Here is a 24,929-nt window from a genome sequence, read left to right as displayed (position 1 = left end):
ACCTGTTTTGCGTGACTTTCCACGGTAATACCACTGGTGCCCCAGGGTTGTAGCCGCAGCAAGTGTAAAACCCGGTGTCATCAAACAGAAATGGAGCAGCCCTTGCTTCCATCAAAATATCCATTCTAAATGTTTGTAGACTCTGGGGGTGAGACTACCACTTCCTAATGGCGAGCACAAACTTACATGTAAAATAGGCTTCGGTGTCATGTTTATTACTGACGGATAATCTCTTATATATGCCTCTTAACATCACTTCCGGCAGATCCATGCCCTCTCCCCTCCTGGGAGTGAAACATTGGACAGCTCCGTGGGAGATCGCCTTTATCTGCTTTTAAGGGGAAACCATGAACAGGTCCGTCTGAGACTCCCAGCTACGACCCCACCTTCTTTGATCCTGGACTGAACCATGTAAGAACCCCCCCCCCTTCCTACCCCTCCATCCGAGACCCTGAACAGATTGTTTTATTTTATTTTTATTTATTTTGTGAGACCCTGGAAAGTCCAGTATGGGCACCCCCCCCCCCTCATGCCCTCCGTTATGAGACCCTTGATAGACCCCACGCCCCCCCTTCCCGCCGAGTGAAAACCTAATCAGATCTTACAAAGCCCCATCCCACGTCCAGTCCAGACATCAAAGCCCAGTGACCCCAACAAAACACAGCCACATCCTAGGCATATACAAATAAGCCCCACAATCCTATTCCATTATTAACACCCCCATACTCTTTAGGGCTGTATCCCAAATCCCTCACATACTCGTAAAAAGCATTTTCCCGTGGGAGCGGTAGTCTTAGCCTCCCACCCCCTTCCCTCCCAGTGCCACCTGTGGGAATCCGCCGGGTCGAACTCCTAAGGGAGGGTGCATTTTAGAATTCCTCCAGCTGCGCACACCGCAACCCATCAGCACCAATAACGGGGAGCCCCAGTCCTGCGGGAGGGGCCCACGGGAGCCTGGGGGGTCTCCTCCGGCACCCGGGGAGGGAGCGCCGCGCCCGGGGGACTCGCACAACTTCACCCGATCCGGCTTTGTCACTCAGCATTGGCATGTGGGAGTCAGGCAAGGCGAAGAGGCGGGGGCGTGGGGCGAGAGGTGGAGAGAGAGCGATGGGTGCAACAGAGGAGAGGCAGGAATGGAGAAAAGAGGGCTAGACAGAGAGTGTCATGAAATGAAACATTCGAGTAACCCGAGAATTTTCTCTGAGACCAGTTCGTTAAGTCGTGATTAACCCTGGGCGTAGTGTGCGGAGTGGGGCTCCGCGGAGCTACGCGAAGTGGGCACACAACTACGCCTACCCGCGCACTCCGCGTAGCCCCACTCCGCGCCGCCCGCCTCCCTCCCGCCCTCCCTAAATACATCAATAAAAGTATAAAAAGCTATTAAAAACACTTACCTTGTCTGCCGCGTCCCCGGGGCTCCCTCTCGCCGTCCCGCGATTCGCGCCGCCACCGACCCGGATACTAATGCGCATGCGCGGGCGGCCGCGCATGCGCATTCCTCATGAGAAATGCGCATGCGCGGCCGCCCGCGCATGCGCATTAGGACCCGAAATGGCGGCGAGAATCGCGGGACGGCGAGAGGGAGCCCCGGGGACGCGGCAGACAAGGTAAGTGTTTTTAATAGCTTTTCATACTTTTATTGCTGTATTTAGGGAGGGCGGGAGGGAGGCGGGTGGCGGCCTGTGTATGTGTTAACATATTTGCCCTATAACATTGTATTTAAAGTTTCAAAATATTATCCATAAATTTAGTCGTCACTCCTCTGATGGGATTTGCAGAAGCATCTCAGTAACACTAATATGCTGCTGCTAGGCTGCTTCGCAGATACACAGACCAGCATTAGCGAGGAGGAAATAGAGACAAGTTGAGACAGACATTAGCCTGTTAACAATTAAGATGGAACTCCATAGTGGATGAGGTCACTTTAATTACCGAAGCAATGCGCGCTGTTAAATTAAAATGAGAAGAAGGGGATTAGAATAACCTCTGTTGGTCAGAGTGAACATTGCAAGGCATCAATGTGCGGGCACGTGAGCGCGGTTACTATGGTTACGCACGCGAGGAATCCCCGTGCAGGGGGAAGGGAACAGGGTCCAGGCAACCTCAACAAATATTTCTTAAATTGTTTTATAAAGGCAGGACGAAAATGATGCTTCGCAACAGCAGCCAGCTCGATGCCGCTGGAGATTGCTGTTGTGAAGGCATTTTTTTTTATTGTGGCCAGTGCACAATAAAACTGTAAAACTATTTTTACAATGTATCAAATAAGCGACTGCACGTACAGTGGGCAACTAAATTATTAAACCAGCGGGAAAATAAATTGCTTTATAACCACGAGCTATGCCTGGGGTAAAGAATACTTGTCGAGAAGATAGGTTTGGAAAGATGCACAAAGAGAAGGAAGTGTCTGATATTTGGATTAGACCCTGTAGTTTCAACCGGTCTTAACTTACACAAGAGTTGAATTCGAATCACCCTTTATTTAAGTAGAAACACCAATTTCCTGCCAATGATGCAATCTTTGGAGCTATATTAAAATCATAGAAGTAACCTGGTAACAGCGCAGAATGGGATTTATAAAATGGAGCAAACTCACGTTGCAGCAAAATGAATGCCTAACTGCAACTTGCTTCCTTGGCACACAACGTGTTCTGCTTTACTTTGTGAAATCAAACATTTTCCTTATAAAAATATAACTGAGAAAAGAAATCCAGTGCCTTGGGCGCACAGCAAATGTATTCCTGTCAAAACCTCAACTGCAAATGTATGCAATAAACGTGCTGCAAAAAAAAAGATAGTGGCTTGTGCAGTTGGGTCTCGAAAGTCTGTCTTCTAGTTTTGGATAAATTCTATTTCCCCGAGAATGACCTCCACATGGTGTGAACCTCCGAGTTAAATTACTTCGTATTTTTAAGCTGCTCAATAAAAGCGAGAGTTAGACACCAGCGCAACACACAATTAACAAAAGGTTCTGTTTGATTAAGTGAGCAGGAAGGCAGTAATTGTTATACAGCCTGGCGTACACTCTGTAGATAAAGAACCCCCCCTTTATCTTATCTCGGAACAGATAGGAGTGCTATTTAGATAAAATATTATATGAAAAGAGGTCAGGGCGAAAAATGGGTCTAGAAGAAAGAAGGTAAAAGACAAAAGGAACATTTGTTTGTTTACAATGTAACAGTTTAAAAATGTTAAGATTTTTTTTTTAAGTCACAAATTCACGTACCACAATTTCTTCTCATAAGAAGAGGAAATAAAACATGGTTTAACAGCACATTAGCTGAACCCCAGTGCGCCCAGCATATGGAATCATAAGCCAAAGCAGAGTAGGCGGTGCAAGCTGAACGAGGTAGAAATCAGTCCACAGATAAAAGCCAGCAAAGTGTGCCGCAGGCCCGCCACTCGTCACACATATAAAGAGCAAAATGGCGCATCCAAGGCTTCCACTGCTGCTCTAGAATACAGAGAAGGAGCTAGCAGTGTCCAAATTGGATTGGAACCCCTTCAATCACAAGCCACGTGGTCCCCAGCTCAGTTACAGGTGGAGACTTGTGGTGGAATTCACCCGTGGCTAAGAGCACTCCAAAAGGAAACTGGTGCTGGGACCCACACCGACGTCACGAAAGACACCGGCCATCATGCAGATGCGGATTGTAATCTTACTCACACGGACATCAACAGACCAAAATGCTAGAGGTAGTAGACGTGACAACACACAGCAACTGCCCCTGATGATATCACAGCGTTAGCCCCGTGCGCTCGCAAGCAGACTCTGCACACCCCAACCTGCACAGACAGCCTCTTTATGGTGCTAAAATGCCAGGGGAAATTCAGGGAAGATGAAGTAAAAATAGGAGGCAGGGCTCTCAAAGCCCCGTTTTGAATCTGTTCTTCACGCGGTCTTCAAGACCCTGAAAAACAAGTCAGGTCCCGGGCCGGCAGCCAATCACAGCGCGGCCCGGGAATGACGTCAGGGGGGTGTCCCGGGCCGGCCAGCCAATCACAGCGCGGCCCGGGGATGACGTCACGGGGGTGTCCCGGGCCGGCAGCCAATGACAGCGCGGCCCGGGACAAAGGGGTGGGACTTAAAAAAAGTCCCAGAAACGCCCCCGAATCGCGTTTTCTGGAGAAAGCGTGATTGGCAGCCTCTGTCTCCCAATGGCTAGCCTCCATTTATGGAGCTAGCCAATGGTAGACAGAGGCTGAACCAAAGTACATATGTAGAATCATGAGGTTTCGCCGTGGGCGGGGCAACTGCTACGCAGTTGCCAACGCCCAGGGTGAAACCTAAAAAAGCATGCACGGCATTTGCGTGCACAAAGCAGCAGGCACCGCGCGGTGCCCGCCGCTTTGTCCACGCAAATGCTGGAAGGTACCATAGGTACCCCCCATGTGCACCCCCCACCCCTCCGTCACCAAGGGGGCCCGCAACGGGTCACCAAAGGCAATCTCCGTATGCTTTTCCACGGCGGAAAAGCCGCTGTGGAAAAGCATATGTTTTCCGCTACCCTAATATGCCTGGCGGTGTCTGACAGACACCGCCAGCCATGTTAGGGCTTTTCCGCTGCGGTTGGAAGGCGACTGCGGCGGAAAAGCAGCGGACGGATTTTGAGACCCACCGCCATCCTAATTTGGCGGTGGGTCTTTTAGGCATCCGCGGCGGATTTCCCGCATCCTCCGGGCCGGCGGTGGCTTCCGCCGGCCCGGAGGATGCGGGAAATCCGCCATCATAATCAGCCCCTTAGTAAGTGACACAACTTGAAAGAAACCTTGACACCAATTTATAAAATTCGATTATATTCTTACATAAAAATATTGACACCAAAATGAACTTTGTAGCTTACATACAACCGGAGTTGAAGATTCTTGAAGTGTTAAAAAATATATGCAGAACATCTTACAAACTTGTCCTATTGAAATCAATGGGAAAACCCGTAGGTGACACTGGATTACTTGCAGGATGAGTTTAAATGAACCCTCTTGTAGATTAGGTCAAGTGGGTCCTAAGACCAAATTTCAACAGTTGTTACTTTGTTACCTTGCCTGGGGAGTAAGGAGACAGGGGTGACTTGGCTGTCCGTGGTAAATGAAGCCACACTTGGACATGGAGTTCCACTATACCCCAAAGCATAGAGGCCTTTGGAGTCCCAGGGCCTGCGTTCAACAGCTGGATTTCTTATACCTCGCTCGATGGCTCCGGATGCAGGGGTAGCTGGCAGACGTGTCAATCACTCGGGGCAGATCGCTCCAAAGATGCTTTCCACATCAGGAACACAGCAGCAGGATCATTGATGTCATTCACTGTCGCTGTGAGCTGCTCTCAGGTTGTAAATATCACTCAAGGGATCGCTCACCCAACTGGCGATCACCAAGCATTGGCTGCAGCAATTGTAGTTCATGGTAACTTCAATGGACGGAGGCCAACAGGAGTTGAGCAGCGGCTTAAAACTTATAAGACACCACTTCTCTTCTGGATCATTTTTGACAGGACTAGCGGGTCACAATTCTTGTCACTCAGCACGCCGATTTTCCTGCAGCTTGCAGGGGACCGGTCCCACCAATCCAAGGGAGTCTGTTTTAGTTTCTGGTGTCCACTGGAGTCCCACTTGCTTGGAGCAATGAGCTTTCACCACAGACACATGTCAAACACACAGTTCCAGTAAATGATCTCGTCAGGGCACTTAAGTGCCCTATCTTTGCGAAGTGGCAGAGTACTTGGTCCTGTTATTTGTGATGGTATCTTACTTGTGCCTATTCTCCAATTTAAGGTCAGAACTGAGGTTCCGGTGCAAGGGGAGACCCTTAAATCCTAGTTTTAGGGAGCATTAAGGGCGTAAGGGACAGTGGCAAATGGGCTACTGGTCACTGCAGCTTCCCCGCCCCTGAGGTGACAAAATCCTCTGGGAGTACGTCACCTTTCGACCCAGAGTCCTCTCTTTCAGTATATGCCAACATGGCAGAACCCTTCCTTGACTGAACAGACCTACGAGTCCACCCTGAAGGTGTGTCTAGTCTTTTGGAATGTGTGCCCCGTTGGGCTGAGCAAGGCGGGAAGGGCTTTGTCCTCCACTGGGGGACAAGTTAATTACAAATCAAGGGTGGTGAAGCCTTTGAGGCTCAGCACCTTGATTACTCTTTTATTGGCCATCCTTATCCAGGGTAGAGGTGGGATCTCCGTCCTACCCAGGTACTTTGTCTCCCATCCTATGGACATGCTAGAATGACCAGCAGGAGCGCTGACTCTTGGCTTGGTGGCAACCAACTCGGGGAGCCCACCTAGGCGCTGGCTTTCTGTATCTTAGGGGCACACCAACTCAGTGTTGCACACCTGAGCATGCCAGCTCACCTCCGACACAAGAATCATGTTGGGGTGAAAAAGCACAGTGTTTGACACCAAACACAACACAATTCTGTTGTTCCATAGTGGAGATGGCTACCTCACATTTTCCCAGCAGCCAGCTCATATTACTCCATGGACTGGTCACTTACAGTAAAGCCTTGCTTTACAGGGTTACTGTAGGAATATACATGTATAAACATATACATCTAATCAATCAGTCAATCAGGAGAATTGTGAGTGTGCTACTCACTTGTGACAGTCTCAAGGCACTGAGAGGGGGGTCTACAGATATGTTTAGCCAAAAAGCCAGGTTTTTAATACCTTTAATCTAGTTTTCTACATCCTTGGCCTAGGAGGACAACCTAAAGAGTGATTTACTTATATTTAGGCAATAGTGTTTTAGTGTGGCTCTGCAGCACATAGTGTTTGCAGTCACTCTCGAGCGGACAGGCTGCTCATGCAGGGCTGTAATGTCAGACCTACAGACACACCTTTACTTGGGTCACCCAGGGTGGCACATACCGTGTTGCAGCCCTGTTGACCCCTTTACCAACCTGGCTCTGAGTACCACAGGTATCATATACTAGGAACTTATCAGGGGTCAAAGTACCATGCCAATTGGGTGTACTAATTCTCATTACTGTTTGGGGGATAGTGCTCTATCAGAGCAAAAAAACTGCATCTAGCAGTCTACATTGGGGCAAAAAGTGGGGGGCCTCTGCACGGAATGGTGATTAACTCAGGTAACTAGAACAACTAATTGTCTATGACCTTGTACGAGTGAAAGATAAGCCTAATTATAACGTCCCAGTAACCTTTATTTTTTTCTGTGAATTTCTATGTTTTTTTAAATTCTATTTTCTAACTATAACGTCCTTGTAACCTTTGTTTTTTCCAGTGAATTTCTAAGATTTTTTAATATTCTATTTCCTAACTATAACATCCCTGTAACCTTTGTTTTTTTCAGTTAATTTCCAAGGTTTTTTTAAATGTAATTTCCTGACTGTAACCAGTAACCTTTGAAAGTGAGTGTGTGAGTGAGTGCATGAGTGTCTCAGTGGGTGTCTGAATGTGTGTGTGATTGTCTCAGTGGTTGTGTGAGTGTCCCAGTTGGCCTGAGAATGGCTGTATAATTGGCTCACTGCGGGTCTGAGTGTCTCAGTGGGTCTGCGAGTAGGTGCGTGAGTGTCTCAGTGGGTATTAGATTGGGTGCATGGCTGTCTGAGGGGGTCTGTGAGTGGGTGTGAGAGTGTCTGTGAATGTTTGTGAGTGCCTCCGTGTGTATGTGAGTCTGTCTGTGAGTGAGTGCATGAGTGCTTCATTGTGTCTATGATTGGGTGCATAAGTCTCTGAGTGGGTATCTGAGTGGGTGCATGAGTGTCTGAATGGGTCTGTGAGTAGGTTTAAGAGTGTCTGAGTGAGTTTGCAAGTACAATCATGAGTGTATGAGTCAGTCTGTAAGTCAGTTCATGGGGTTTTGAGTGGGTCAGTGAGTGGGTCTGTAAGTAAGAGTATGAGTCTGAGCGGGTCTGTGAGTGGTTGCATAAGTGTCTGAGTGGATCTGTGATTGGGTGCATGAGTCTCTTAGTCGGTGCATGATTGTCTGAGTGAGTCTGTAAGAGAGCATATCAGAATATTAATGTCTGTGCATGCATGAGTGTATGCATGGGTCTGTGAGTGAGTGCATGAGTGTCTAAGTGGATCTGTGAGGGAATGTGTCAAAGTCTGAGCCTTTTAAGGATAACAGACCTCCACACAGATAACATTTCCTTTAGAGAACACAGAGATTAGGCAATGGTGCTTGGGTGGTGTGAACATAGATACAGGTGACTGTGCCAGGAGTAGAGACTGCTAAAGGGACATTGGTCAGTGATAGGAGGGTACTTAGAAAAAGGCTGCAGCTGGGCTTCAGCAGTTCACTTTCTGCCCTGAGGCACCCTAAGAGGCAGCAAGAATAATTTCTACCTGCTGTGAAATACCTCTTGGGCTGCTATTTCTAATAGGTTCACAATTTCACTCATCTCTTCTCATGACACATATCAGTTATTACTCAACAATTTCTCATCTTAAAGACAAGCTCTTAATTTTGTTTTAATTAACTTTAGTATGTACATTTTGATTTGCTGCGAAAGGGATATACAGTTGTTTAAAAGTATCTTACCTCTGTTAAGGTGCGGAAAACTCCTTGCTGTAAATATTTCTAAGAACACACCCATATTTGCTGATTTTATCTTCTCTCCGGCTTCATATAAGGCCTAATTTACAGAACACAAAATAGATACATATGCTAATGTTGATTTCATTAATAAAGTGAATCATCGTTTTTTTATTGAATTTTTCTAGACTGAAAGAAATCCTTTGACTAGGAGGTTTACAACTTATGGTTCTAAAATAGTATAACATGTCAGTTTCACTCAAATTACATTGTGGCAAACTGTTGCGTGAAAGCACGTTTTTGAACAAAATATCATTGATTAACATTACACTGCCTTTTCCAGTTAAATATTGTAATAGACATATGAGTGAGGGTCAAACTCACATTCGAAGAAGCAGTACGTTCAAGTGATGCGGACGTCAAAGATAGAATAATCAGAATTTGGATGCTGCACAAGTGATTTGGCTGTGACCCAGAGGTAGAATGCATTTCACACCAAGATACATGACATCTGAAGGCAAAGACTCGTTTGCCAAGAAGGCATCATTAAGAAGTTGTCTGTATTGGATCCTCCACCAAAAATTGGCAAATCACCCGTATCTGCTAAATCCTCACATTCCCTGACTCACTGAGATGTTGGGGGATACAGACATTCCAGATTGGTGCGTTGTAAACAGCTTCACTTTTACAATCGCCCCATTTCTGGACATCTGCCAATGGCTTTGGCATCAGAAAGCCCACCCTATTCATTTGCTGTGTCTGTGGGCAAGCAGGTGAAAGCAGAAAAGGCCTGTGCCAAGCTGAGCCATAAGTACTCTTTACATATCATAATTTGTTTGTTTGTGTCAAAACCTTTACATAGCACATTCTTTGGTAGCTTTTCATGTTTTTTTACAAAGGTTTTTATTAATGGCTACACTTATTAGTATTTTTTTACGGTCATGTCTAAAGTCCCACAGTTTTATGTCACGTTAAAATCCAAGACAGGTGAATAATGACTATAGACTTTTGAGCCATAATCACAGATCATGCTTTGCCTAGGAAAGTGTCAAGGAAGTTATTCAGACAATTCATTCATGAAGGGTCGAGGAAAAGCATCCTGCTTCGCTATGGATCTAGGAATGAAGGGGCATATTACCAAGAATAAGCGAAAATTATTGCTAAGCTTGGTTAGAGGCAATAATTTTATCGTCGTGCTTCGCCTATTTGTATCGCTTAGAAACCTGGGGCCTCATTTATGAAAAGTGACGCATCGCTGCGAGAAAACAGCGATGCATCACTTTTCATTGCGCCCTCCTTGCGACCCCAAAGATGCGTCATATTTACAATATGACGCATCATTGTGCAAGGACTTACAGATACGTCACTATTTCTGATGTATCTGTAAGCGCAAAAGTGACGCATTGCTGGAGTGTGTCACAAAAGTGACGCAACTCCAGCAATGCGTCCTTTCACATGGGGCAAGCCCCACGTGAAAGGGCCTGCATCAGTCTTATGCCTGCTGTGAGGCAGGCGTAAGAAATTGTCGCATTTGTGTCCTAGAAGTGGCGAGGTGAAATCTCATAGATTTCACTGCGTCACTTCTATGACCCTGTGTTGCGTCAGAACCCCCCCCCCCCTGCATACATTATACCTGGCGTAGGTATTATGTAGCACAGGGGTTTACAAAGTGACGCATCTACCTAGATGCGTCACTTTGTAAATATGGTGCAACAAGGCACATTTTTTATGCTGCTGGTGCGTCACAAAAAGTAACGTACCGGCGGCGTAAAAGTGACGCATGGCCTCATAAATGAGGCCCCTTGCAATTATCAAGGTTTATCTCCTAAGCGATAAAAATCTGCCGAAATGCATGAATATCGCTGTAAAGTCAGCGATATTCATGCATTACCGAGCTAATGCTCTTAGCCATGTTATCCACCTACCATTGGATAACATGGCTAAGAACTGCTCTGGGCAGGCGTTAGCTTTTGGAGATAATCGCGCTTAGCGCGATTATTTCCAAAAGTAGGTAATAGGAGATAGCGATGTGAGCGACTGTTTCCAGTCGCTAACATCTTGGCACGCTCACTTTGCATGTCATTCGCGATAAATATCGCTGACATGCAAAGTGGGCCCCAAGATGATTGCTATCTCCTACTAGCTGTCGCTAACTGGTGTTAGCGACAGCTAGGTAATAGGGCGATAAAATTATCGCCGCTTTAGCTGGAAAAAATCCAGCTAAAGCGGCGATAAGGCCCTTGGTAATATGCCCCGAAGTTCTGCTGTTGCCCAGTGTTTTCCAAGCCAGCTACCATTGACATGTCTGGCACCTTGAGTAGTGCTTCAACCCTGGTAAAAAAAACTGAAAGAACATAAGAAACCAGGGAAAAATGATCAACTTTAATCAGACTGTCATAACTTCTGCAGTGAATACTCTTCTGCCAGGTTTCTCAGCAACAATTACTGTAAGGACTTGACTCCTACAGCTAAAAGCAGGACCATACCAATTGTAGATGGACTATAGAGTGCCTCCCAGTGAGGAATTTTCTGGTGGAAGTACCTGACTGACTAATTTTCTTATCCTCACTAATGCTCTTCTATATCTTTCCCACTTACCCATTCCGTTTCCTCGAGATTTGAATCACTATTCAAACTCTTCCTACACGTTAAGAAATCAATAATTGTGAAGCATTTTTCTCTAGATACTGAGACTGTCAGTAGTCACTAATCGATATCTGTGGTCAATAATGCCATTCACCACTGGTGCCCAAAGGTCTCAGATACTATTACAGTCCAATTAATTTGACATGCTTGTGCCTTTGCACACTTGAGTCACCAACGGGCGTTGAAGGGTTTGCAGAGTTACAAAACCTTGTGGCTCACAACCCTTAATAATTTTTTTAAGCTACAGCTAGCAATGCAAAAACACAGCGTTCCGTTGTTTGAACAAACTGAGGGCTAGCTCAGAACAGCAGAGGAACTGGTATCACTAGGCACCTTTTATTCCGATACATACACTTCTATTCATTACTGCTTGCCCAAAAGCACCCAATCCCACCCAATTTGGGTCACAAACTCTGTGGCACTTTATACCTAATTCATCAGTTTCAGTGTACACCATGGCACCCCAAGGCTTGGACTAACAGGTCTTATCTTCCACCTCTCATATTGGCACACACTGTACCTCTCCAACCATGTTCGATACCCTGCTTGGCACCTACTGATGATGTCATGTTGGAGTCTTAATCTCTTGTTTCCTTCATCTGCTTCACTGTCCCCAGTGACACAAAGTGTGCAAAATAAGCAAGACATGAAGAATGAGGAGGTACAACTTTGTCCTACTCATCCACCATTTTCTACTATATGTTCAAATGAAGCAGGAGATGGTTATTTACGGCAACAAAATCCCTGAGGACATTGTAGGAACACCAGCATGATTTGAGGAGTGAATCTGGAACATTTTAACGATACATTTTGTAGCTGGAGGGAAACTATGAGCTTCCCTTTACTAACTGTTGACAACAATTTTCAAATTTTTTGTAACTACCCTTGCACAGTTGAGTGTTTGAGTACCCCACAAGTCGAGCAGAGAAAGCTTGTTACAGGAGGTGGTGGGATTTAAAACCCATATCCTCAGGGGGTTTGAAACTCAGTTAGTTGATGACAAAACTAATTGAATATTGAACAAATCATGGTACCAGAATATAAGGGGAGAGAGCATCTCAGAACCAGGGGCCAGATGTACAAAGCTTTATTGAGATCGCAAACAGATTAATTCACAGAATCAGGCTGTTTGGGACAGCAAAAACCATTTTAAATGTAAAAATGCCGAATTGCAGTTTGGTAAATTGTTGCTGAATTGCAATCCTTGCGATTCGGTATTCGGAAGGGGCGTGTTTAGGGAATACCTTACAAATATCGATTATTAACTTTTTGCGGACGAATTACGGTCCCAAAACATTTATTTTTTACCAACTACTGAAAGGCAGTGGTAACCATTCCCCTTTGCGAATGTTGAAAAAATATATATTTTAAGAGTAGGCACTGGTGCTATGGACAACAGCCGACTTTAAAACAATTAGTTTTAAACATGTCATTATAATTTTTGACATTGTAAGGAAAATGTGTGCTTGGTGTTGTTTCCCCTGTCTTTTTGCCACTACCTCCTGTATTTTTGATGTTTTGCTAGACTTCATTTTTCCTGGTTTATGTACTCAGGATACTTTACCACTGCTGATCAGTGCTTAAGTGCAAGTGCTTTCTGTATTAATTGAGATTCTGGTTGGGTCTCCATGATTGGCATATTTGATTTACTGATAAGTTCCAAGTAGAGTGCACTATGTGTTCCCAGGCCTGTAAATCAATGCTGCTAGTGGGCTTGCATCACTTGTTCTGCCACCCACATGAGTAGCCCTGTAAATGTGTCTCAGACCTGCCATTGCAGTGTCTGTGGGTGCAGTTTTAAACTGCCATGTCGACCTGGCAAGTGCACCCATTTGCCTGGCCCTAACCCCCCTTTTACTACAAGTAAGCCTCACCTAAGGCAGGCCCAAGGTACCCCCATGAGCAGGCTGCTGTGTATGTGAAAGGTACGCCATGTACTGCTGTGTTTTTTATGTCCTGATAGTGAAATATTGCCAATTTCGTTTTTAGGTCAAGCATCAGTGCACGCACTGTCTGCAAGACCTGCTGTACTTACTCTAAGGAATGTAATTTTACCTGCAGCTCACCATTGTTCAACTTCTACATTGCTTTTGTTTCCGGACTCCTTATTGGCCGGTCTTCCCAATACATCACTTCAGTTTTTAAGCCAGGAGTGTGGTGTTTACCGCATCAAAAGAAGGAACAGGAGACTTCAAGTACAGCCAGGTGGGTTTTATTAACCTCATCCACCTACGAACAACTCGTAACTGACTTCCAGAGAAGCCTTCAGTCTAATAGAGAACTTCATGTAAGATTCTACAGATTAAAGGTACAACACATTTTAAAGGTACATTATCACACATCTTCCTTCCCAACAAAACAAAAAAACCAAAGAAAAAAAACCAAAGAAACAATAAAAAATTAAACATAGTCTTTTAAATAGGAAGGAGGTCTGCGTGCTCTCTGACCTCTTCTTGAAGAAAACAACAAACCTGAATCCCCAGGAGTATTGTTACGGGAAATATACGAACCAGTCTCAGCATGGGAAATATTTCTACCCCCAACAACAACAGGCAACTTTGAGTTAACCAAAACCACACGACTGTTGTTCCAAATCCTACCATCATCAGTCTTGATAGCATTCTTAAAAACTTTCACCACAGAACGAACTTCAGTGTACTTAGACCACGGTCTACACCCAACAGGCGCTCTGATGCGTACAAGATCACCAAGTTTGAACATTTGAAAAAACACACACTTTCTACTATCAAAATACTCTTTCCTAGCAGTTTGTTTATCCAACTCCTTACGTCTCCACTCTCCAATACCATTATCCACCAAACCTTTATTCAACCTCATCCAACCTGGACACCACAAAGTATTAGGAACTCTGCCCTTGAACAACTCAAGAGGAGACCTTCCCGTAGTAGAATGAGGAGCCATGCGATAACTATTAATTCTATCCCTAAGAGACTCCTTCCAATCAAGACCTGAGGACCCTGCCAACTGAATTGCCTCTTTAAGGGTCTTGTTGACTCTCTCGACGGCACCATTCGACTCAGGGTGGTACAAAGCGCACTTCTTATGCACCACCCCACACTTCTTTAAATAATCTTCCAACACTCTCGAGCAGAATTGAGGCCCATTATCCGAAAGTAAGTTATTAGGAAACCTTTCTTTTGAAAAAACAACATCCAAAAACTTAATAATAGCATCTGAGGTTATATCTCTCACAGCACTAACCTCAATCCATCTTGAATATAAGTCAATCAAAACAATCAAATATGGAGTATCAGAAACACCAGACAATAGACCAACAATATCTATGGCAACCTCATCTCAGGGATGAATGGGTAAAACTCTCTTAACCATAGGCATCTGTTTAGTTTTTAAAATGTTATAACTCACACAACATTCAGGACAGTCTCTCACCATTCTCTCTATTTCAAGATCCATACCGGGCCACCAAAACTGCAAACGGAGAATTTCCTTTGTTTTGACAATGCCTAAGTGACCACAATGAGCATGTGACAATAACTTCTTCCTAATACCTATTGGTGGAATCAATTTTGTACCACGAGTTAGAAGACCATCATCTGTGACAGAAAGTTCTTCTGAAACTAACAACCATGGTTTTTCTAAACGAACATTATTCTTTATGGAAGAAATTACTCCAGAAATCTCCAAATCTTTCACCAGCTCACTCCTCCATTCACACTCATCAACCGCTCCTTCAGTAATTTCACACACACTGATGTTCTCATCTGCTTCACACAAATCTTCCTCAACAAAGTTCTCAACACCAACGAGCCTTGATAAAAAATCAGCTGACTTATTCGCTACACCAGGAATGTACTCCACCTCAAAATCAAACTCCTGTAAAGAAATCACCCATTTCCTAATTCCTGAAGAAATGGCATCCAGCCCTTTTTTTAAAAAAAACCTCTTTTAATGGCTTGTGGTCTGACAAAACACACACTTTAGAACCCCAAATCAAATTTCTGAATTTTCTCAAGGCCCAAAAAATGTCAAGAGACTCTTTCTCTATCACCGAGTAATTCATTTCTGCACCCCTGAGACACCTGGATGAACAACAAATCAACGAATCCTGACCACCCTTCCTTTGTATCAAAACAGCACCCAGGCCTTTGTCACTGGCATCAGTGAACATGAAAGTCGGAAGACCAGGAACAAATGCATGCAGAGAAGGAGCTTTGTTTAACTCAACTTTTATACTTTCAAACTCCTTTCTACAATCATCAGACCAATCAAAAACAACATTTTTTCCCGTTAATCTCCTCAAACTATGAGTCTTCTCTGCAAAATTGGTGACAAACTTCCCATAGAACTCAACCATCCCAAGAAAAGAGAGTAACTCATCTTTATTTACAGGTTCCTTTACCTTCCAAATGGTCTCCACCAGTTCCTTTTTTGGAAAAACACCTTCCCCAGTGATCCTATGTCCAAGATAATTTGCATCCTGCACACCAAATTTGCATTTTCCTTTCTTCAGAGACATACCAGCTTCATCCAATCGCCTAAGTACAACACTCACACGTTCATTGTGTTCACGCAAATTATTTCCATATATTAACAAATCATCCTGATAACACTTCACACCACACAAACCCCTCAAAATCTTAGACATGATTCGTTGAAATACGGAGGCTGCCGAAACAAGACCAAATGGCATCCTCTTGTATCTAAATGTACCCATAGGAGTGACAAAAGCAGTAAGATCTCGGGAGGATTCATCTAGTTCTACCTGGTGGTAGGCAGATGCTAGATCAAGTGTTGTGAAATATTTTTCCCCCTCCAAAGTACCAACCAACTCATCAATATTTGGTAGAGGAAACCTTCCACAACTACCTCCCTATTAAGTGACCTCAAATCTATGCAAAGTCGAATTTCACCTGTTGGTTTCTTTGCGACTACAATGGGAGCCAACCACTCAGTTGCCTCAACTGGCTCAATTATCCCATTACTTATAAGTTTTTCAATTTCTTCTTGCACTTTGGTTTGTTCCATTAAAGGAATTCTCCTCACTTTTGCTACTATTGGAACAGCATTTTCTTTCAATTTGATATGATGCTTATAGCCACGTAAACAACCCAACTTTTCCCTAAAAACATTTGGAAATCTTTCAGAAAAAAGCTTACACAAATCCTCACTCGCCCCACTATGTTCACTCTCACGTACCTCCTGAATCTGAACTTGAGGCAAAGAATTGGGATCAAGTTTCACTCCCAGTTCTTTTTGATGTAACCACCCCAGTAATGCATCACCTTTCTTTGCTACATATATTTTACCAACAGTTATTCTGCTTCCTAACTCTATCTCACCCAAAAAATATCCCAACATTTTAATAGGTTTTTCACTATAACCTACAGGCGATATATCAGATTTCATTAACTTAACTCTACTTGAAAAATTTTCTCTGAATAATTTTTCATCAATTATCGTTATACGAGAACAGGAATCAAATTTAAAATGTATCCCCTTGTTCTCCACTTTGACCAGGTGTGAAGGATGATCAGCTTTTTTACATTTTATCTCAAAGCTCACAGTTCTGACCTGAGGTTGTGACCATCTCTTTTTTGTTACATCCCCTTTTGACATCTTTGTTCTACAGAACTTTGCGTAATGCCCTCTCTTGCCACAAACATTACACAATATTTTTAATGCAGGACAGATAGGGGAATTTGCTAAATGTGAAAATTGTCCACACCTGAAACAAGAAAATCTGTTAGGTTGACCAGCATAAGAAATACCAGACATGTTAGAATTCATTACATTTGCACTGACACCTTGTTTCTCTGGAACAGTACCACCCTCCTGTTTCTTTACTTGACAAACAACGTCTTCCACCTTAATTTCCTCTTTTGTCTCAGGTTTCTCTTTTTCTTTTTTTTATTTACCCACACATTTGGTCATATGTTCTACTTGTTTTGCAATGACTAAAACTTCTTCAAGAGGGGGTTCATCCTTCAACCATAACTCTTTCCTGATGTCATCATGCGCGCATCTCAAAACGAATTGATCACGTAGCCTCTCATCTAGAGTTTGTCCAAAGTTGCACAACGAAGCCAATTTCCTAAGAGATGATACATACTCTTCAACTGTCTCATCTTTTTTTGGTTCCCTCAAACCAAAGTGATACCGTTCCATAATCGTGCTTAATCTTGGCAAGTAGTGACGATCCAATTGTACTATAGCAATCTTATACTCGTTCAGATTTCTTTGTTCTGCCATAGGCAAATCTGGCAGGTGTTCTAATACATCTTGTCCTTTCCCACCAAGACAATGTAAAAGCAGAGCAAGCTTCCTTTCTGCGCTCAAATTTGTCCCACAAACCCTGGCATAATTAGCGAAAATCTTTTTCCATTTTTTACACTTAACATTTGGTTCTCCAGGGCTAACTAAGAAAAAGGCTGGTTGTGTAACATTTTGCATGCTTCCTTTCTTTTTTTTTTTAATTTATTTTCCTTTTATATTCTTCCCTTTATCTAAAGAATCTTTTTCTTTCTTTATTTCTTTATTTATTAGTTCATTGTCTTTTCCTAGTTGAGTTGGTCACAAAGAGTTAAAGAATTTTCGATGGGCTAAAGGATTCCAATTCCTTCAACAAAGATCCAACTTTCATGTAGAACGGGCCATTGTACTCAGGTTGCTAAGTTACAGCCTTTAATCAAAGCGGAATGTTAAAAAAAAAAAAAAAAGCGTTAAATAAATGTGGAGTGCATTGTTGGTACGCAGCGTGAGATGACGTTGTCTCGAAAAACAAGCGCACTGTTGGCATGCAGAGCGAGTTGACGTAGACTCGAAATACAGCGTCTACATAACAAAAGGCATCAGTTTTTTGCATACGCGTGTGCTCCTTTCACGCGTATAGCTGAAACGCAAAGTGAATTAACACCGCGTCAACAAAAGAGTCAGCACGCAGAAGTGCTCGCGCTCCTTTCACTTCACTCTTATCCGCTCGCGACTCCCAACAGGTTGTTTGATTAAATAAAAGCTTTTTTTTTTTTCTTTTTTACTTTCGTTTCCAAATACTCCCCACCGCTCTCCTCACCATAAATTTTGATGACAATTAAACTGACATCACAGCCGCTGGGAAGCAGCCGCTTCACTTCTTGAAATACAGCCGCTGGAGGAGGGGTGTCAGCAATCTCTCGTCGTGTTGAGGCTTTTGTTTTCCCGATTGTCGCCAAATTAATGTGGTGTTTACCGCATCAAAAGAAGGAACAGGAGACTTCAAGTACAGCCAGGTGGGTTTTATTAACCTCATCCACCTACGAGCAACTCGTAACTGACTTCCAGAGAAGCCTTCATTCTAATAGAGAACTTCATGTAAGATTCTACAGATTAAAGGTACAACACATTTTAAAGGTACATTATCACAAGGAGCACCAGTCAACTACAGTTTTCCGACACAGTAGGTTGATATGTTTTTCTTTGGGGACTACTTATTTTTAATTTACTATTGTGTTTGCTTCATCCGCATGTTTTATGTACAGGAGTGCCATGCTTTGTTTCAGCATGGCACCCGCTTTCGTATTTATACACATGACAGGCTTCAGAGCAAGAGCTCTCCCTGGCCTACGAGAGAAAGGGAGAATCCTTCAGCTGCACTTTCTTTTCTTTTCTTTTGCAGGGCACGGCTCGCCAACCTCCATTTTTTTAAAAATAACTTTAAACTATTCAGCGCAGCGCCCATATAATGGCTTTCAGCTCCAAATCTTCATCTCCTCCCACCCACCATAAGCCAAGAGATGTGGAGGAACAGAAAGCCAAAGCGGTGGAAATGAGGAGAAAAGAGGCTTTCTCGTGGAGACCCAGAATTGTAGTAATATCGAAAGTGACAGAAGCGGGATGCCGAGTAAGAATTCGCCCACATATGCCAGGACTCTATCGGCGATCCCCATCTATGTCATTCAATGTGCTTTGCTTGGATTCTTTGCACTGTTAGCGCTTACCCTGCACTGCACCGCAGGGCAATCATTTGAATGTGCATCTTTTTCTTAGAAAGGGTGTGGACAGAAGGCAGTCTGGACAATGGCAAGAAAAGAATATAACCTCTCCACTGCCAGCACAACTTAGCTGCCCCACAGTCCAGGGCAGTGGCTAGAAGGCAGAGTGATGTTGAGTGTGCTTCTAAGTGTGGCACAGTGGCTGGAAGGACTGGCTGTAGAAGTCAGAACGTCTGAGCAGCTGACTGCTTTTCATGTTGTATAACAAGAGTAGATGGTCTGCAAAGTAAGTTGTCTTTGCCCGATGTAGTGACAAAGCCACCCGGCCTGTTCACGTACGCTGGACACGCACCTACGCACCCCGAGGGTGGGCGCGCCCGAGGGCATAAATAAAGTGGCTCAGCACTGCTCGGGGTCTTGGCCCAGAGATAACATCTGAGAGCATGTCGTCTTTGATGTGGCCCAATCCTGTGACCTAATAGTGTAACTGCCCGTGTCCTGACTGATAGTTGCCGACATCACACTGGTGATGAGGCAGGTCTACCCCACGCCTCGCCGTGCCCGCACCTGCTGTGCTCCCTGGTGCCCGCAGTCCTCGACCAGGCGCTGCCACCGCGGCTCCGGTGCCTGCATGGCCTGCGCAGCTGGTGCCACCTGCGGGTGTTGCGGGTGCCCACCCCGCGATCCACCAGCTGCCTGGAGAAGAGATAATACGCAGCGTACAACCAGCGGCATATGCACCCGTCCTGACCAGTGCTGCTGGCTGCTGTCTCCAGCGCACGGACCAGCGCCCGAGGTGAGGCCTGCCCTACTCGTTTGCATACACACCTCTTGGGCCCTCTGCTTCACCTCCTGTGTCCCGCGCCAATGCCCAGCTGCATCTCGGCTCATCCGCGCTCACACAGCAACGTGGTCAAGCCGGCGGGCAGAAAACCTCACGCTTCTCGTGGAGCACCCATTCCTGCATGTGGTCTGCTCAACAAGGGCACGCTCTGTGTGTGCATTAGCCTGCGCTAGGAAGCTGTCGCATTCCAAGGCACAAGGGGTGAAGTGCCACATTCTATCACCTCACAGGACAGAGGAATAAAGCAAAAAGAAGGAAAGCAAGCCACAGCAGGACACAAGAAAGGCAAGCCCACACACACCTCAATGCAGTGTGGTCGTCAGTGGAAGGAACCTGCCCCAGTGCGGGTTTGCCTACACACCCCGGCCAGTCAAGCGTCTCAACATAACCCACAGACGTTCCAAGGCTATGCGGTTCCTCACCAGTAAGCCACAAGGTGACCCCACGGTGTGGTCTCTATAGCCACACTCTCGAGTGCATACCTGGAACACTACAAGTCCGCAGGAGGTCCGCCCTCACACATGCTACTCTGCTACTCTGCATCACCAGTCCTTGCCGCCCCGACATCTCACTCAGAAGATCTACAGTGGAGGATGACTGTACAAGGTGCTGATGGTGGCAGCGCTCCCCCAGCGGTGCTACCGCCACCCCCTCACCAAGTCAATCCACTGGCCCACGCTAGGCCTGGCCAGGCCACAGATGCCCCTCTACCACCCTTCAGTGAACTGTCAGACTCGTCCACGGCTGCGGCGTGCTGGAAATCCTGGATCGGCTGCCTGGACCATTACTTTATTGCCGTGCGAGAGACCGACAGGAGGGTGAAGAGGTCGCTACTCATGTGCTACGGAAGAGGTGAGCTGTATGACCTCTTCGAGACCCTGCTGGATAGAAGAGCGTATGATGATTACAATGGGGCTGTTGCGGCCCTATACCACCACTTCGAACCCCAGATAAACCCAGATATTGAGCGTTTCAAGCTTCAGCAGGCATGGCAAGGCAATGCCGAGACCATAGATATATTCTACACTCACCTACGGAAACTTGCAAGCTCATGCATGTTACTGGACCAGAGGGAGGAGATTAGGGCACAGCATATCCAAGGATGTCGGTCTGTCTCACTGCGACGCCTGATACTGTAACAACCTGGCATCACTCTAGATGAAATCCTAGTGCTCGCCAGGTTCCACAAGCTGTCCAATGGTCGTGCGGATGAGATGGAAGCGGATCTCAACTGGCCCTCCTAGCAGCCCATATCACCACGGACGCCCACGATCAAGGAGGAAAGAGTGGATGCCTTTCAAAGAAGGTCATCTCAATCAAGAGGTTCCATGAGGCCTTCTCAGAGGAGCATGTGCAGAAACAGTGGCCTAGACCACCCTCCACGGGGGAGGTGCTTCGCAAAAGTAAAGACGTGTTCGCAATGCAGAAAACTCAACCATTTTGCACAGGTCTGCAGGAGCGGAAGAGGATGGAGCAGTGCCCCGAGTTCCCGTGGACTCTCGAAGGCGGTGAGGCAACTGACGATGGAAGACCCCATCAATCAAGTAGACAACACCTCACAAGGGGTTGGACCAGGAATAGAAGACGACGACGTATTGTTTGTATCTTTTGTCGGCCGGGAAGGAACAAGATACCGACCACCGCCCATGTGCAACCTCACTGTAGCAGGGTCCCCTGTGAGTGCCCTCATTGACACCGGAGCGTCAGTAAACTTGATGGACAGCGAACAATATGACAAACTGTCGCCACGCCTGCCACTCCTGCGGCGTCCAAGTCCAGGATCTGCACGCATGCCAGCGATGAGCCGCTCTATCTGCGAGGAGTCATGGATTTCGAAATCACTAGAGACGGTCATCGCTTGAACACGAAATTTCATGTCACAGAAGGAAGAAGGGGCACTCTCTTCAGCTGCCATAGGGCGGAGGATCTGGAGTTAGTGTTCTTTGCGAACCAGGTGCATGACCTGCACACTCGAGAGATGCTGAGAGACTTTCCCTTGCTGTTTGAAGGCCTTGGATGCCTAAAGGGGATGATGTTCAAGTTGCACGTCAGTCCAACAGTCCTGCCCATGGCGTTGAGGCATGGGAAGGTGCCATTTCATTTGCAACCGCAAGTGAAGGGAGAACTGAAGAAGCTGGAGGACTTGGGGGTGATAGAGAAGGTGTCGGGCCCACACCATGGGTGTTACCCCTCGTCGTAGCCCTGAAGCCAAAGCAGCCGGGAGCAATTCGGCTCTGCGTTGACATGTGCTTGCCAAATAGGGCCGCGAAAAGAGAACGCTATCTCACGCCCACGATGGCAGAAATCGTGGCTGACCTGAATGGCGCTAAGTGGTTCACCAAACTGGACCTCAATGCAGGTATCATCAGCTGGGACTCCACACCGACAGTAGGAAAAACTCGACGTTCTCTACCCATGTAGGATAACGGCGCTACAACTGGCTAAGCTTTGGCATCTCTTCGTGAGCGGAGGTGTTCCAGAACGCAATAAGAGAAACCCTCACAGGATTTTAAGGCGTAATAAACTTAAGTGACGACATCCTGGTGTTTTCCAAGATGCTAGAGGAACACCACGTACACCTCCGAGCTACCCTGCAATGACTTGCAGACAACTGACTCACCCTACACAGAGCAAAGTGCTTGTTCTACCAGGAGTCAATAGACTTCTTTGGGTACATCTTCTCAAGAGAAGGATTGCGAGTAGACCTGAAGAAAGCAGAGGCTATACGATCCGCCCCGAGGGCAACATCAGCCACCAAAGTCCGGAGCTTCCTGTGGATGGCCACATACTGAGGCCGGTTCATTCCCAACCTGGCGTCTCTGTCTGAGCCACTCCATGCCCTCCCAAAGTCCAGCCAGGTCAGAGCTAGCATTTCAGGCCGTCAAGGAGGCCCTCATCGATGATCAAGTAATGGCCTACTTTCGCCCACATCGGCGCACAGAAGTCATAGTGGATGCCAGCCCCATGGGGCTGGGAGCAGTCCTGATGCAAGAGACCGAGGCCAAAGAATGGGTCCCTACTACATATACCAGCCGGGCATTGACTGCTACAGAGATGTAGTATGCACAAATAGAGCGCGAAGCCCTAGCCATCAAGTGGGCATGTCAGCACTTCATTTGACACGAATTCCGAGGGATCACCGATCACAAGTCGCTCATCCCGCTCTTCGATGGCACTTCCCGACTTGCTCCACCCCGGATCAAGAGGTGGGCAGTGCAGCTCCAAACATAACGTTTTCAGGGGGCCAACAACCCTGCCGACTTCCTGTTGCGTCACCCGGTCCTGGCCAAACCAGTTCATGCACCAACAAACGAAGACTACACCGAGGAGTTTGTTCGAATTGTCTCTCTCGAAGCGTGTCCTGTTGCCCTCATGCTTGAAGATATCGGAAAAGCAACGAAATTGGATGAATGCCTGATCAAGGTCAAGACCACGTTAACCAACTGGAACTGGTGCCACTTCCTGGATGGAGTCAGCTCCAACACTGAAGAAGAACAATTCTTCCGACACCAGGTGTGGAAAATGCAAAGCGAGATCAGTGAAGGCCTCCATGGAGTGGTCTTGCGGGGAACCAAGCTCATGATTCCGAGGAGTCTGCAAAAGGAGGTAGTCTGTCTGCCGCACCATGGCCACCAAGGTATCTTGAAAACCAAGGCCAGACTTAGAAGCAAAGTCTGGTTCCCAGGAATGGATGCCGCTGTTGAGTAAGCTGTACATACCTGTCACTCCTGCAACATCATGGGTGGAGACCCAGCACCTCATCTGGCAATCACAGAAGACCCGTGTCTGGAGTCGTGGTCCAAAGTAAGCATCGACTTTGGGTCCTTCCCCAATGGGCGTAACCCGCTGGTGCTGGTTGACTCCCACTTGAATTTGCCGGTGGTGAAGATGGTATTGTCAACGGCGTTTCACCACATTGTCGGATCAAATCCGACAATGGGTCACCGTTCCAAGGCAGAGACTTCCAAGAATACCTGGCCTCCAGAGGCATTCTGCACCAGACGATCATGCCACAATGGCCCCAGGCAAATGGAGAGGTGGAGCTGTGTCAGCGTACCGTGAACCGACCTCTCAGAATTGGGGCCGAGAAGGGAGAAAATGCAGAAGAGTGCCTCTCAAAGTTCATCAGTGCCTATTGCCAAACCCCACAGTGCATCGCCCAGTGTGCTCCAGCCCACCTCGTGTTCAGGAGAGCACCATAAGACTGCGTTCCTGCGGACTCTTTGTGGACCCCCCCCCACGCTGGATCATGGTAGAGCCCAAGCACGAAGAAAAGCATCCAATGACAAAGTGAGCCAGGCTCGAAGAGCACAGTCTATGTGTATCTAGGTTGGAGACCAAGTTGTGGTAAAGGACCATCACCCTAACTGGAAATATTGCACCCCGTATGAGCCCGAAGTGTGGAAGGTTGTCAATGTACATGGCTCCATGGTTTCGGCCATGCGGGGAACACGTGTGGTCACAAGGAACACCTCCTGGATCAAGAAGATCCCAGAGAGAATGCCACCTACTGACCAAGTCATAGAGGATTCGGAAGGCGGAGAGGGGGCAGCCCCCGTGGGTGACTCACCGGGCAATGCGGAGCCGGGACAACATCAAGCCGGAAGAGAAGTGGAAGCGGTGGAAGAGCCGATGGGCAATGCAACTGCATCCCCTGAGAGAGAAGACAAGGAAGGGTTGGAAGCCAAGGAGAACTCCCGGAGCCAGAGGTATGGTCTCCAGCCGAACCCAACCCCCAGCCAGACACTGAGAGACTTTGCATGGTGTGCTAAGAAGGACTGAACAACAGCCTGAAAGGGTCCCTGTATCTAAAAGATTGTAGGGATGTGGTGACAGAGCCACTCGGCCCGTTCACGTACGCTGGACAGGCACCCACGCACCACGAGGGCAGGTTTGCCTGAGGGCATAAATAAAGGGGCTCAGAACCGCTCGGGGTCTTGGCCCAGAGATAACATCTGAGAGCGTGTCGTCTTTGATGTGGCCTAATCCAGCGGC

At 46.4% G+C, this 24,929-nt stretch overlaps 1 protein-coding gene across 2 annotated transcripts in view; it reads right to left on the bottom strand.

Moving 5' to 3' along the window:
• LOC144818407 (annexin A1-like) overlaps positions 1–24,929 on the bottom strand; it is a 206,965-nt gene that overhangs the window by 77,598 nt on the left and 104,438 nt on the right. For both annotated transcript variants that reach the window (XM_078675780.1, XM_078675781.1), the window contains exon 9: positions 8,502–8,595. In XM_078675780.1, coding sequence (XP_078531906.1) covers positions 8,502–8,595 — 94 coding nt within the window. The remainder of the gene's footprint in view (positions 1–8,501; positions 8,596–24,929) is intronic.

This window comes from Lissotriton helveticus, chromosome 2_1 (genome assembly GCF_964261635.1).
Source record: "Lissotriton helveticus chromosome 2_1, aLisHel1.1, whole genome shotgun sequence".
NCBI classification, from domain to species: domain Eukaryota; kingdom Metazoa; phylum Chordata; class Amphibia; order Caudata; family Salamandridae; genus Lissotriton; species Lissotriton helveticus.
Note: the sequence above shows the minus strand (reverse complement) of the source record. Positions and strands in the feature narration are given on the sequence as shown.